Raw genomic sequence first — 15,138 nt, forward strand, 5'->3', positions numbered from 1 at the left:
TTAAGCTTATCATGAATCGTTTTTAACGTGCCAGAAGCCTCTAGCAGCCATTTTGTATTGCCAGAGGTCTCTGAAACTTTCTTAAGCTTACTATGAATTGTTTTTAACGTGCCAGAGGCCTCTGGCAGCCATTTTGAATTGCCAGAGGCCTCTGGAACCTTCTTAAACTTACTATGAATTGTTTTTAACGTGCGAGAGGCCTCTGACAGCCATTTTGAATTGCCAGAGGCCTCTGGAACCTTCTTAAACTTACTATGAATTGTTTTTAACGTGCCAGAGGCCTCTGGCAGCCATTTTGAATTGCCAGAGGCCTCTAAACCTTCTTAAGCTTACTAAAACTGTTTTTAACGTGCCAGAGGCCTCTGGCAGCCATTTTGTATTGCCCGAGGCCTCTGAAACCTTCTTAAGCTTACTATGAATTGTTTTTAACGTGCCAGAGGCCTCTGGCAGCCATTTTGAATTGCCAGAGGCCTCTAAACCTTCTTAAGCTTACTAAAACTGTTTTTAACGTGCCAGAGGCCTCTGGCAGCCATTTTGTATTGCCCGAGGCCTCTGAAACCTTCTTAAGCTTACTATGAATTGTTTTTAACGTGCCAGAGGCCTCTGACAGCCATTTTGAATTGCCAGAGGCCTCTGAAACCTTCTTAAGCTTACTATGAATTGTTTTTAACGTGCGAGAGGCCTCTGACAGCCATTTTGAATTGCCAGAGGCCTCTGGAACCTTCTTAAACTTACTATGAATTGTTTTTAACGTGCCAGAGGCCTCTGGCAGCCATTTTGTATTGCCAGAGGTCTCTGAAACTTTCTTAAGCTTACTATGAATTGTTTTTAACGTGCCAGAGGCCTCTAGCAGCCATTTTGTATTGCCAGAGGTCTCTGAAACTTTCTTAAGCTTACTATGAATTGTTTTTAACGTGCGAGAGGCCTCTGACAGCCATTTTGAATTGCCAGAGGCCTCTGAAACCTTCTTAAGCTTATCATGAATCGTTTTTAACGTGCCAGAAGCCTCTAGCAGCCATTTTGTATTGCCAGAGGTCTCTGAAACTTTCTTAAGCTTACTATGAATTGTTTTTAACGTGCCAGAGGCCTCTGGCAGCCATTTTGAATTGCCAGAGGCCTCTGGAACCTTCTTAAACTTACTATGAATTGTTTTTAACGTGCGAGAGGCCTCTGACAGCCATTTTGAATTGCCAGAGGCCTCTGGAACCTTCTTAAACTTACTATGAATTGTTTTTAACGTGCCAGAGGCCTCTGGCAGCCATTTTGTATTGCCAGAGGTCTCTGAAACTTTCTTAAGCTTACTATGAATTGTTTTTAACGTGCGAGAGGCCTCTGACAGCCATTTTGAATTGCCAGAGGCCTCTGAAACCTTCTTAAGCTTATCATGAATCGTTTTTAACGTGCCAGAAGCCTCTAGCAGCCATTTTGTATTGCCAGAGGTCTCTGAAACTTTCTTAAGCTTACTATGAATTGTTTTTAACGTGCCAGAGGCCTCTGGCAGCCATTTTGAATTGCCAGAGGCCTCTGGAACCTTCTTAAACTTACTATGAATTGTTTTTAACGTGCCAGAGGCCTCTGGCAGCCATTTTGAATTGCCAGAGGCCTCTAAACCTTCTTAAGCTTACTAAAACTGTTTTTAACGTGCCAGAGGCCTCTGGCAGCCATTTTGTATTGCCAGAGGTCTCTGAAACCTTCTTAAGCTTACTATGAATTGTTTTTAACGTGCCAGAGGCCTCTGGCAGCCATTTTGTATTGCCAGAGGCCTCTGAAACCTTCTTAAGCTTACTATGAATTGTTTTTAACGTGCCAGAAGCCTCTAGCAGCCATTTTGTATTGCCAGAGGCCTCTGAAACCTTCTTAAGCTTACTATGAATTGTTTTTAACGTGCCAGAGGCCTCTGGCAGCCATTTTGAATTGCCAGAGGCCTCTGGAACCTTCTTAAACTTACTATGAATTGTTTTTAACGTGCCAGAGGCCTCTGGCAGCCATTTTGAATTGCCAGAGGCCTCTAAACCTTCTTAAGCTTACTAAAACTGTTTTTAACGTGCCAGAGGCCTCTGGCAGCCATTTTGTATTGCCAGAGGTCTCTGAAACCTTCTTAAGCTTACTATGAATTGTTTTTAACGTGCCAGAGGCCTCTGGCAGCCATTTTGTATTGCCAGAGGCCTCTGAAACCTTCTTAAGCTTACTATGAATTGTTTTTAACGTGCCAGAAGCCTCTAGCAGCCATTTTGTATTGCCAGAGGCCTCTGAAACCTTCTTAAGCTTACTATGAATTGTTTTTAACGTGCCAGAAGCCTCTAGCAGCCATTTTGTATTGCCAGAGGCCTCTGAAACCTTCTTAAGCTTACTATGAATTGTTTTTAACGTGCCAGAGGCCTCTGGCAGCCATTTTGTATTGCCAGAGGCCTCTGAAACCTTCTTAAGCTTACTATGAATCGTTTTTAACGTGCGAGAGGCCTCTGACAGCCATTTTGAATTGCCAGAGGCCTCTGGAACCTTCTTAAACTTACTATGAATTGTTTTTAACGTGCGAGAGGCCTCTGACAGCCATTTTGTATTGCCAGAGGCCTCTGAAACCTTCTTAAGCTTACTATGAATTGTTTTTAACGTGCGAGAGGCCTCTGACAGCCATTTTGAATTGCCAGAGGCCTCTGGAACCTTCTTAAACTTACTATGAATTGTTTTTAACGTGCGAGAGGCCTCTGACAGCCATTTTGAATTGCCAGAGGCCTCTAAACCTTCTTAAGCTTACTAAAACTGTTTTTAACGTGCCAGAGGCCTCTGGCAGCCATTTTGTATTGCCCGAGGCCTCTGAAACCTTCTTAAGCTTACTATGAATTGTTTTTAACGTGCGAGAGGCCTCTGACAGCCATTTTGAATTGCCAGAGGCCTCTGGAACCTTCTTAAACTTACTATGAATTGTTTTTAACGTGCGAGAGGCCTCTGACAGCCATTTTGAATTGCCAGAGGCCTCTAAACCTTCTTAAGCTTACTAAAACTGTTTTTAACGTGCCAGAGGCCTCTGGCAGCCATTTTGTATTGCCCGAGGCCTCTGAAACCTTCTTAAGCTTACTATGAATTGTTTTTAACGTGCGAGAGGCCTCTGACAGCCATTTTGAATTGCCAGAGGCCTCTGGAACCTTCTTAAACTTACTATGAATTGTTTTTAACGTGCCAGAGGCCTCTGGCAGCCATTTTGAATTGCCAGAGGCCTCTGGAACCTTCTTAAACTTACTATGAATTGTTTTTAACGTGCCAGAGGCCTCTGGCAGCCATTTTGAATTGCCAGAGGCCTCTGAAACCTTCTTAAGCTTACTAAAACTGTTTTTAACGTGCCAGAGGCCTCTGGCAACCATTTTGTATTGCCAGAGGCCTCTGAAACCTTCTTAAGCTTACTATGAATTGTTTTTAACGTGCCAGAGGCCTCTGGCAGCCATTTTGTATTGCCAGAGGCCTCTGAAACCTTCTTAAGCTTACTATGAATTGTTTTTAACGTGCCAGAAGCCTCTAGCAGCCATTTTGTATTGCCAGAGGCCTCTGAAACCTTCTTAAGCTTACTATGAATCGTTTTTATCGTGCCAGAAGCCTCTAGCAGCCATTTTGTATTGCCAGAGGCCTCTGAAACCTTCTTAAGCTTACTATGAATCGTTTTTAACGTGCGAGAGGCCTCTGACAGCCATTTTGAATTGCCAGAGGCCTCTGGAACCTTCTTAAACTTACTATGAATTGTTTTTAACGTGCCAGAGGCCTCTGGCAGCCATTTTGAATTGCCAGAGGCCTCTGGAACCTTCTTAAGCTTACTATGAATTGTTTTTAACGTGCGAGAGGCCTCTGACAGCCATTTTGAATTGCCAGAGGCCTCTGGAACCTTCTTAAACTTACTATGAATTGTTTTTAACGTGCCAGAGGCCTCTGGCAGCCATTTTGAATTGCCAGAGGCCTCTGGAACCTTCTTAAACTTACTATGAATTGTTTTTAACGTGCCAGAGGCCTCTGGCAGCCATTTTGAATTGCCAGAGGCCTCTGAAACCTTCTTAAGCTTACTAAAACTGTTTTTAACGTGCCAGAGGCCTCTGGCAACCATTTTGTATTGCCAGAGGCCTCTGAAACCTTCTTAAGCTTACTATGAATTGTTTTTAACGTGCCAGAGGCCTCTGGCAGCCATTTTGTATTGCCAGAGGCCTCTGAAACCTTCTTAAGCTTACTATGAATTGTTTTTAACGTGCCAGAAGCCTCTAGCAGCCATTTTGTATTGCCAGAGGCCTCTGAAACCTTCTTAAGCTTACTATGAATCGTTTTTATCGTGCCAGAAGCCTCTGGCAGCCATTTTGTATTGCCAGAGGCCTCTGAAACCTTCTTAAGCTTACTATGAATTGTTTTTAACGTGCCAGAAGCCTCTAGCAGCCATTTTGTATTGCCAGAGGCCTCTGAAACCTTCTTAAGCTTACTATGAATCGTTTTTATCGTGCCAGAAGCCTCTGGCAGCCATTTTGTATTGCCAGAGGCCTCTGAAACCTTCTTAAGCTTACTATGAATTGTTTTTAACGTGCCAGAAGCCTCTAGCAGCCATTTTGTATTGCCAGAGGCCTCTGAAACCTTCTTAAGCTTACTATGAATCGTTTTTATCGTGCCAGAAGCCTCTAGCAGCCATTTTGTATTGCCAGAGGCCTCTGAAACCTTCTTAAGCTTACTATGAATCGTTTTTATCGTGCCAGAAGCCTCTAGCAGCCATTTTGTATTGCCAGAGGCCTCTGAAACCTTCTTAAGCTTACTATGAATTGTTTTTAACGTGCCAGAGGCCTCTGACAGTCAGCATTTAAGTTTTACAAAAAAAGAAAGTTTGCGCTAATTGTACAATTTTCTTCAGAACATTTACGATTATTTGGTGGAGGAACTGTACACTTTACAACACTGTGAAATCAGCTGTTTGATGATGTGTCGGTACGACGTTGCCAAACGGTCAGCATAATACCTAGTATTTTGAAAACAGCTTGCAGCAACTCGAAATAACGCTTGGCAATCTAAATAAACCTGAGTGTTAGGTTAGGTTAGGTTGCAAGTCATTTGTTTCTCTTCTTTTTTCTTTTTGTTTATTATTTGAAATAACTGAAAAACGTTTTTTCGTTAATTTTTTCGTTTAATTAACAAAAATCCAGTCTAATCAAATGGATTTTTTGTTTAGTTAATACGATTTATCTCAGAAATGTCCTGATTTGAACCTCAATTTCGAATCTATTACCGTGTTGGAGATCCTCTTGCAAATACACAATATTTTAGCTAAGGACACGCTGTATACCTGTGATCATGGAACAATAAAGTAAAATCGACAACGTCGCCACACTTTATAGCTTTAACGTATCGCGGTCTTTAACCCACGCTTTTTGCGAGAGCCCGTCTGGCGAGTCGTGGCCCCCAGACCGGGTTACGCAATTTCGAGAAACAGAGAGGGCCCCTCGCAGAAGATGAAGGAACGAGGGGGGGCCCCCAGGTGCTTCGCTCCGTCGTCGTTCACTACCTGATTTGCAAATTGCAGGTTGCGGGACCCGTAAATCCGACCTGGGGGAGAAAACGCTCGTTTATCAATTTTCAATTCTAATCAATGATTACCTACTATGAGGCCTTCAATTTTGCGAAGAAAGCTATTTGGGAGAGCAGAATCATCCCAAAACCATAAACACACAAGTTTTGTGGCATTCAAGTTTGTTCTTAATATCCTATTAGAGTATAAGACTATCTTCAAAGAAGTAACATAAAATAGAACTGAAGATAGCTTCTTCAAGAAGTATTGTGACTATTTAATTTAAGATACAGTTTAAAGTCATCTTCAGAAAGTCTCCACCCTTCTTATATGAAGCAAATATAATAAAACTTGGCAATTGTCACGTGACAGCAGTGTTTGTATCAACCAGAGTGGCACGTGTTCTGCTTCCTCTAATGTTACTTTTCGTTTCAGATTGAGGCACATCTTGGCTCCAACTTCTTTGGTGCATTTCCGGTTAGAAGGAACCCGTAGAACCGAACTTGTGTTTGTTTATGGTCACGGGTTCGCTTTTAAGGGTACCTTCTGTCGGAAACTCGTTTTGGATCCACGTTTCGATTGAAAAGTCATCATCAAGGACCGCGAAACCTTTGGATAGTGTGGCTGGTTGAGTGTCAGTTGAGGTAGTAGGTTGTATAGTACGTAAGAAGTTAAAGAGTTACTGTGCAGCCTGCTAACTTTCCTGATCTCATTCCAATTCATCGTGTGCTCGTCGATTGGATTGTGTTTTTATTACTTAATAATACGGTGAGGGTGGAATGGACCGGTTTTAACCACCGATTCCCTGAGACCCTAGCTTGTGACGTCATTTGTACACTCACAAGTTTGATTCTCGGGATTGGGTGTTTAAAAGTCATCGTTGGATTGTTTATCACCGAAATAAAACTTATAAAAGAATACTAATAAATAAATAATACAATATAATTTCAAATTTTTGACCTTTCACTAAGACACCCGTATAACCAATCCATTGTCCTACAACCCCAGTTCATTAGTTCTCGCGCGTTCTCTCTTCCGTGCGTGTAAAAGAAAGAGATAGGATACGCTCTCCGGTCCCCTTATCATCTCAGAGTGACGTTCGTTCCGTCAATCCTAAAATGACATTCCCCGAACCGGCTTTTTTCTAGGTTATACAAAATATTTTAATTTTTCTGAAATTTAGGGTTTAAATAATGGAAAACTCTCTAGAATTACTATTAAAGTACCCACGGATCGTAACAAATTCAACCGCAGACCCTGACACCATAGCCATACAAGGAAAAATCCTAGTAAATGTAAGTTTTAGCTTCCACATAGTGTTATTCCTAAAGTGCTTAACCAGCAAAATTCACTAGAACACCTCAATCTCGATCAGCCTACATCAAATAACTCACATTGACGGCACCCAAACATACCATCTGAAAAAACTAAGCCACATCCCAGAGCCTACATTCAATTCCCTTGGGGACAATCTAGCAAAGTGCCAGTTTGGTACAGTCACAGAGGTTCTAGACCACATAAGCCGTGTTATACAGCAGGAAAGCTGCTGCAAACAACCTGTAAACCATTCCGAAATTTACATTAGAGTGCTGCACGAGTATTCAGAGTTTTTAAAGTTTTTCTTAAGCCTAAACAGTTGCAAGTTAAAAGAGGATTTCAGTGAAATTAACCTCACTGCGACAGGTAGGTTAGTACCCGTTCAATTCAGCAGCTAAACCACATTAAATACGAATTTTAGATAGTAACTCAAGACTGCATTCAGTCACCATTAACGTAAACTTCTCCAGTGACTCTGAAGGTTTGTTTTACCTGGCTGAGTATGATTTGCCACAAAAAGAAAAAGGTGGGTTCTTTTTCTTTTTAAAGCAGTTTTATAACTGTTTTGTGCAGATCGTTTTAGAAGCAATGACAACCTGACAATGCTTTTCAATCAGTTCCTGGCTGAGGTGGAGTTTTTGCAGCCTTATTTTGACTTTATGGAGGCTTTGGATCAGAATGCCACTATTCTAGATCCTGAAGTGCCTCAAAAAAGGGATGCTTATAGAAGAATATGGTTGGGTAAGTTGGTTCTAGAGGCTTCTGACAATTTAAAACAAGTCTATGAAGGTTTAAGACGTAGAGGCTTCTGGCACATTTTAAAAGGTTCCCAATAGCATTTAGATGTCTATGGACCTTTTGAAATGGTCCTGGAGGCCTCGGGCAATTTTAAACACATCTGGGTAAGTTTAAGGCAGTTTTAGAGGTTTCTGGTACTTTCAGAAAGTTTTAAGTAGCATTTAGAGGTCTTTGGCATATTCAAAATGGTTCTAGAGGCTTCTGACAATTTAAAACCAGTCTATGAAGGTTTAAGTGAGGGTTTAAGACACTTGTAGAGGATTCTGGCACATTTTAGAAGGTTCTCAATAACATTTAGATGTCTGTGGACCTTTTGAAATGGTCCTAGAGGCCTCTGGCAATTTTAAATAGATCTGGGAAAGTTTAAGACAGTTTTAGAGGTCTCTGGTACTTTCAGAAAGTTCTAAGTAACATTTAGAAGTCTTTGGCACATTCAAAATGGTTCTAGAAACTTCTGACAATTTAAAACAAGTTTAAGAAGGTTTAAGACATTTGTAGAGGCTTCTGGCACATTTTAGAAGGTTCTCAATAACATTTAGATGTCTGTGGACCTTCTGAAATGGTCCTAGAGGCTTCTGGCAATTTTAGATAGATCTGGGAAAGTTTACGACTCTGAAAATTTTCAGAGACTTCTCAGTAGTTCAAATAGAGGTCTCTGACACATTCAAAATGGTCCTACAAGCCTCTGACAATTTAAAACACTTCTGGGAAAGTTTAAGACAGCCATTTCGCTTGTTTTCTAATTTCTTCCTCTTTTAAACGTTTCTGAAATTTAAGATATTGTCTGGATCATTGCAGGCGAAAACATATCAACCATCATCAAGGTAGATCCGTTCAACATATACGAACGTCCTGAAATAAATTTCTAGGCCCTGAACGATCAACTGAACCATATAATACACATTTGAATGACAATTTGGCCAACTGGCAACCGCAGGAAAACACTTTTCAAGCTCTTTTAGAGTTGTTGGGTAAACGCAGCTAAATGGCTCAAAGTCTGCTAGATTAACCTGGTTTTTTTAGGCTTGCAGAAGTTTCCAATCAAAGAAACTGTTAAACAATCATCGAATGCGATGTTTGAAGATGGGGAATGTTGTATTTGTTTTTCTTTGCGAAGAGAAGAAAAATTACCTGACGTTGTTTGTTCCAATCCTCGTTGTTCACTGGTTTACCACAACAAGTGCCTTTATCAAGTAAGTTGGGTTTTAATGATTTTTTTTTATTTACGGAATTTTTAAACGTCTTTGCAGTGGTTTATTACTTTAAACGGGAGAAGGGTTTTCAATACCATATCAGGAAATTGCTACAACTGTGGAAAAACTATCAGTTGTTCAATTCTGGACTGAAACCAATAAAATTCAAATATTTTAAGCTTTTTTTTAATCTGACAAATGTTTCTTATTTTATACAGTCAGTTCAGGTAAAACTTCCTCTAAACTACACAACAATACTAAAATAATAAAATAAAAAATAATCTGCTACTATTTTGTGTTGTCTTCAAATATGAAAAACTCAATAATCCTGAATTAACTCTCACCTAATGCCAATAATTGGAGTAAAACCTGAAATTCCAGTATTGAATACAAAGTTTATTTTTACTCAATATTGGCCTTTCAGTTAATTTCCTATAAGTAAACGTAGCCAATCGAAGTTTATACTAATGGGAATGCGTACATGTAACTATTGAATAGAATTAAAAACTAAACTACTGGCAAATGGTAAGTGTAGACAAACAGTGGCAATGGAACTGAAAATTAATTTAAGTAAGCGGCGTGAGATGGCACCACTCAGTTTTAATGCGGCGTTGCCTAGTTGACGAATCACATTTTTTGTTTTGTTTCTAAGGCAAAAAATAACAGATTTTGTGTGTATTTTCTTTAATTATTGTGTTTCACTTTGTTGTATATTTAGTTTAGTTATTTGTTATTAGTTTTAATTTTTAATATTCATCAAGGGGGGTTATTTTATACTTAATACATTACGAATTCCATGTTTAATCTTAAAACAGTCACGTGACCGTTTGTACCTTAAAATATGAGTCCTGAGATTTAAGAGTCTAAAAAACGATGACGTAATCTTTAAAATTATTAAATTTAATTATTTGAAAATAGTCATGTGACCCGTCAAATAATATTTTGTCATTTACCAGTCACGTGATCTTCAGGGTTCCGTTTTAGCATTAAATAAGAGCCACACGTGACCTTTAAAAATAAATTGAAGTATTGAAAATCGTCACGTGACCCTTTGCATATTAAAAGAAGTCACGCAATTTAAAAAATATCAGTTCAAACTGAAAAACGGTCACGTGACTAAAAAAAATAATTTATTTTTGAAAATCGTCACGTGACCATTCGCACACTATATGAGCCATATTCTTTCGGTTTGTGATTTTGGATCCAAACGCGGCATGATCCAAGAGTCACGTGGCCTCCGCATGATTTTGTAATAATGATGCCATGTGACTTTTAGATCAATTCGCGTTTGGATCTGAAATCATGGGTCGACAGAAAGCGCCTAAGGAGTCAGGTGACTCTTCAAATAATACTTTAACATCTAAACAGTCACGTGACCTTTAGGTTTTCGTTTTTACGTTAAAATAATTGAAAATTATCACGTGACCCTTCAAATGACATTTAAAACTGTCGTGTGACCTTATAAAATCCATTTTTAATCTTAAAACAGTCACGTGACCTTTAGAATCCGTTTTGAAGTTAAAAAAAGTCACGTGACCTTTAAAAATATATTTTATTTTTGAAAATCGTCACGTGACCATTTGCACATTAAAAGGAGTCACGTAATTTAAAAAAATCTCAGTTCAAACTGAAAAACGGTCACGTGACCTTCAGTATTTCGGTTTGACACTAAAAAAGAGTCGCGTGGTCTTTAAAAAAATATTTGATTATTGAAAATTGTTGTGCGACTTTATGAATTGTAAAAAAAATCACGTGACCTTTAAAAATATATTTTATTTTTGAAAATCGTCACGTGACCATTTGCACATTAAAAGGAGTAACGTAATTTAAAAAAATCTCAGTTTAAACTGAAAAACGGTCACGTGACCCTTTAAACATTATTTCGCTATTTACAGTCACGTGACCTTCAGGATTTCAGTTTGACATTAAAAAAGAGTCACGTGACCTTTAAAAATATATTTTATTTTTGAAAATCGTCACGTGACCATTTGCACATTATAAGTGTGCGACTCTTCAAATAATACTTTGACATCTAAAACAGTCACGTGACCTTTAGGATATCGTTTTGACGTTAAAATAATTGAAAATTGTCACGTGGCCATTTGCACTGTAAAGAGGGTCACGTGTCTTCTTATTTAAAACTGTCATTTTTTAGTAGTTGTTCAGCTACTTGATTTGGGGTTACATTGACAGAGCTCTGCCTTATAAATGGGGCCTCATTCGTTTTCAAGCTCCGTAGAGCGTTTTTGACGTCACAATGACGAAATTTGACAGTCGATCAAATTATGGTTTTCCCAAATTACGTCATCGTGACGTCAAAAAAGCTCAAAAGTCCATGGATCGTGAAAACGAATGCGGCTTGGGTCTCCGTTGAGCTTTTTGATAACATTCCAAGCTATTTTGCTGGTATGTGTCATGTCTAGGCTTGCCAATCACAAACTACGATTAGAACTAAGAAAAGTTAACTTTTCTACTGAACTAGAGTGTAGACGTAGTCATACAGTCAACTTTTTAATTCACAAGAACCAAATTCATGCACATCCAAATATTTAAAAACTAGTTTAAGTAGAATTGCCACAGTTCTACAGTCTTGACAATGTAAACGTAGTCGTTAATACGTTTTCTAGTAATAAAACTATTGTCTAGTAATTGGTTGCTTGAAATTGGCAAATTTGCAATAAGTAACGACTTATTATATTATACAGGGTCTTTCTGAACTTTTGCAACGAAAAACTGTGGAAACTCGTAAAAAAATAAACACCTTTAGCGCTCTTCCATTTTTGTCTTCAATAATTTTCAATGTCAAAAATTAAAGTTTTTAAATTTTATGTCAAAGTCAGTGTGTCAGAATTTCCTGTCAAATTACAAACCAAAGCTCTCTACAATAGATTTTACAGTTTTCCGTTGCGATACTTATTTAGGAACACCTTTTACCTTCTTTTTGCTACTTCCGTAAATTTGAAGACAACACTTAATAGCAGCATCTAAAAATACTTTTAAAAAAAATGTCAAATTATACTATCACTCGTCAAACATGGGATACAATTTGACAAATTCTAATGCCAGAACGGAAATGGAAATTAGATCTAGTAGACAAGTAAAATTAAGCCAGTTAACTGTCATGTTTCAAGAATATAAAACTAGGCCACTTAATCCGAATTGCCTGTGCTCCAGAGTTGTAATAATTCAGTTTAACTTAAATCTGGTGTTTAAATTCTAATGTAGAAAGAAGGCGCATTAAGCTTTAACTAAAACTATTCAATTGACTTTGATTCAGGAAAATTTGTCAAACTGTAACTTCACCATAAACGTCAATAACAATATGTAAACGATAGGAAAAATAGTGGACGTAAACCTTAACAATTAAAAAACTGGAATATGGTTGTGATGCGTGTGCGACAGATCGTCGTCCAGCGTGAGCAACACCATAAACGTGAAAAACATCCCGATGGCGCTCAAAAAATGCCAAATATCGTGATAGTCGTAGAAACGGAGCAGTTTGCATTCCATGTTGAAGGTCCTGGACTTTGCCGGTGTTTTCTGCGTTTAAATTATTTGCCGTAAAAATGATTTTCGGTAATCTTGGCGAAAGATAATGTAAGTATACTTAGTTGTTGTGCAACATCTAGTGACATCTGTACAGTACAGATGGCGTTCCCAAATTTAGGAACAGCACCATTTTCAACAGTAAGTATACTTATAATCTCAACGAGGATATAATAACTAAAGGAGAGTGTTTGAAGCTGATGTACCACCGCCCTCTATACTAGAAGCCTAAAATGTCACTTTTAATGGCGGCGTTAGCGGTTTTCATTTTATACCCAAAAGTATGCAGATGCAGTAAAAAATATGTCTTTTTTTTAATTCTTTCGTGTAGTTGATTGCAAGTTGTGAGTGAAAAATCAAAAAAAGGATTCATTCCCGATCCAGATATGAATAGATAGAGCTTTTTTATACACAATCAAGTCCAGCCTAACACAAATTGGTTAGAACATTTGTCCTGGAAAGTACAACACACAGCAACTAGTTCAATGTAAGAAAATCTATAAATCCTTGAAACTAGGTAAGCAAAACTGGTAAATGGTTCTTATGTTATTACCAAGAACATTCATTCACAATTATTTTGATTGCTCTCACAATGAAAGATGCTTTAAAATGTAACTCACATACCTGTGCATGTAACAAGTACCTAATAAGTTTACTGTACTAGAAAGCACTGGTACTTACCATTGAGTATAGTGTTGGAGTAAAATCAAAGTGTTCAACCACTGTTGAGTTAGATCCGGTTTTTTGTAAAGTAAAAAAACTGACACGGTTGGGCTTTATCCTGAATTGCTGTTACAATGTGGCTTGAAAAACTTACGAACGGCAGCAAACAAAAATAACTTACGCAAATAACCTCAAGTTTTGATTTTAAACCGTAAAATTCATCTAATCCTCAAAAAAACTCAATTTCCACAATACAACAAACGCAAACTGTCACCACTATTTCCGCCATATTTCTAGTATAGGAGGCGGTGTATGTACGGATTGGCTGAGAGATTCTAGTTCGTCCAGAGGAACTTGGCGGCGCCACTACTACCTTCAAACTGGGCTTTTAGTGTCAATGGGCGGCTGGTCTACTGTCACTTGTCTTTAAAGTATTGTCGTTTTGTGGCAAGCGCAAGTGTTTATTTATTAAATTGTGAAAATTCAAAATCAAAATTGAAACATAAACCCACAGCATAAACCGTTTGGCAAATTTAAATGAGTAAAAAGAACAAGTATCAGGAGGTAACAATAATACAAATTATAACCCGTTTGTGCATTAAGCGAGGGGGACGGAAGTTGATCGCGCATTCGCCTACTGCGCAGTTGAATTGACGCAGTCATTGAAAGTTTGGAGTTTCAAACCCGCAAAAATTTGTTGTTTGTATTTGTTGTAGTATAGTGTTAGTTGTTTTGTTTGTTTGTGGTTCTTTAACAGTTGAGTTTTGCAAATTTAAATTAAGTTGTACAGTGGACAAGATTAACAAGTATTGATGGCCGCCATATTACTCCCCCCCCCTCCCCCTTGTTTCTGTCACCCACTTGGTTTGCTATTGCTCCTTCCTGCTATGTTTACATTTTTTTTATTCATTGGGCAAATTGTTCTGGTCAGAACAGAAGCCATTAAGCCATTACAAAAACCGAAAACCTCGCCAAAAAACTACTGTTTCTAGAGTGGAAAGATTTTCTTTTCTGGCTAATGTTGTCTGAGAGATGGGAAAACAGACACAATTGGAGGTACAGTTTGGATTTGGAAGCAACTTGTTAAAGCTGTTGTCAAGATTATTATCATCCTGAAGATGAGATTTACTCAAATTTCCCTCACCTCCTAGTTGCATGATAATATTGTCATAACTGGCATCAGATTCACCCTGACCATTAATTCTAATATTCTAGTAAATAAAGAAAATTTAAATAAATAAGCTTGAATAAAAATTGTATTATAGGGATGCCAAGTTATTTTTAAGGTAAATAACTAAACCTATCTAACTTACTTTCTACCTAAAAATCCTGCTTCTAAATATATTGAAACTACAAATGTCTTTAATACAAACTACTTACAACTAATACTCTTCGTCAAAGAGTCCAAATTGTCCAAAATAAACCGTCAGTTGACCAATCTTCTTCTTTTCCGTTGAAGTGGATTTTTAACTGCAAAGGCTGCAAACAGCCGGGAGGCCTCCTTGGTTATCGATTTAACCACTTCTGGAAATAGGTCATCTATACACAAATCGGCTCCCTTGTCATAACGTGCACTAGACTGTACAATTGCTGGTAGCACTCGGTTATTACACCCCAGTAACTTCCGTTCCGGAAGGAAAAAGCTTTCTAAGATCCTCTGATCTTCAATAGTCTGATTTTTGCTCGAATTTTTTTGAAAACTGACTTTCCAGCTCTCATTAAAAGTCTCTCTTGACAATCAACAACCAAAAAAAACCTTTTTTTCCCACCTTCTACCTCCACGTACCACCTTTTTCACCTCCTTTGAAGTTCATCAAGTAATACTGTTAATTTTCTTAATAACTACATACAATCCTACTCAAACTAACTATAATGGTAAACACTGAATCCCTACAAAAATGTACCTTTTCTGAAAATTTTCTTTATTTTCTTGAAAAAAAAATCCTTATTTTCAAGGACACTGTCATCAAAATTGAAAGGTTGTTGATGCTGGATAAGATTGAATCACTGAATACAAAACAAACAAAGAACAAGACTGTAAAGACTCAAGAGTGAGATATTATTATTATGTTTTAGATTTTATATTATATTTTGCTTAAA

General features: G+C 38.1%; 2 protein-coding genes and 1 long non-coding RNA gene across 3 annotated transcripts in view; 2 read left to right on the plus strand and 1 right to left on the minus strand.

The window, feature by feature from the left end:
- Positions 1-6,473, plus strand: part of LOC145725930 (uncharacterized) — an 80,299-nt gene extending 73,826 nt beyond the window's left edge. Inside the window, exon 4 of the long non-coding RNA XR_014177435.1 lies at positions 5,957-6,473. This is a non-coding gene — a long non-coding RNA (uncharacterized LOC145725930). The remainder of the gene's footprint in view (positions 1-5,956) is intronic.
- A 153-nt stretch (positions 6,474-6,626) lies between these two features.
- Fancl (E3 ubiquitin-protein ligase Fancl) lies at positions 6,627-9,007 on the plus strand. The gene is given in 8 exon segments (XM_081974842.1): positions 6,627-6,816; positions 6,877-7,204; positions 7,260-7,364; positions 7,412-7,579; positions 8,435-8,491; positions 8,494-8,607; positions 8,660-8,829; positions 8,887-9,007. Coding segments are annotated over 8 exon segments (1,140 nt in total). The 5' UTR covers positions 6,627-6,714; the 3' UTR covers positions 8,983-9,007.
- LOC145725911 (SID1 transmembrane family member 1-like) overlaps positions 9,002-15,138 on the minus strand; it is a 35,318-nt gene continuing 29,181 nt past the window's right edge. Inside the window, 1 exon segment of the mRNA XM_081974830.1 lies at positions 9,002-12,369. Coding sequence (XP_081830956.1) covers positions 12,193-12,369 — 177 coding nt within the window. The 3' untranslated portion in view covers positions 9,002-12,192.

Source organism: Ips typographus, linkage group LG3 (assembly GCF_016097725.1).
Source record: "Ips typographus isolate SLU linkage group LG3, UJ_Ityp_2.0, whole genome shotgun sequence".
NCBI classification, from domain to species: Eukaryota; Metazoa; Arthropoda; class Insecta; order Coleoptera; family Curculionidae; genus Ips; species Ips typographus.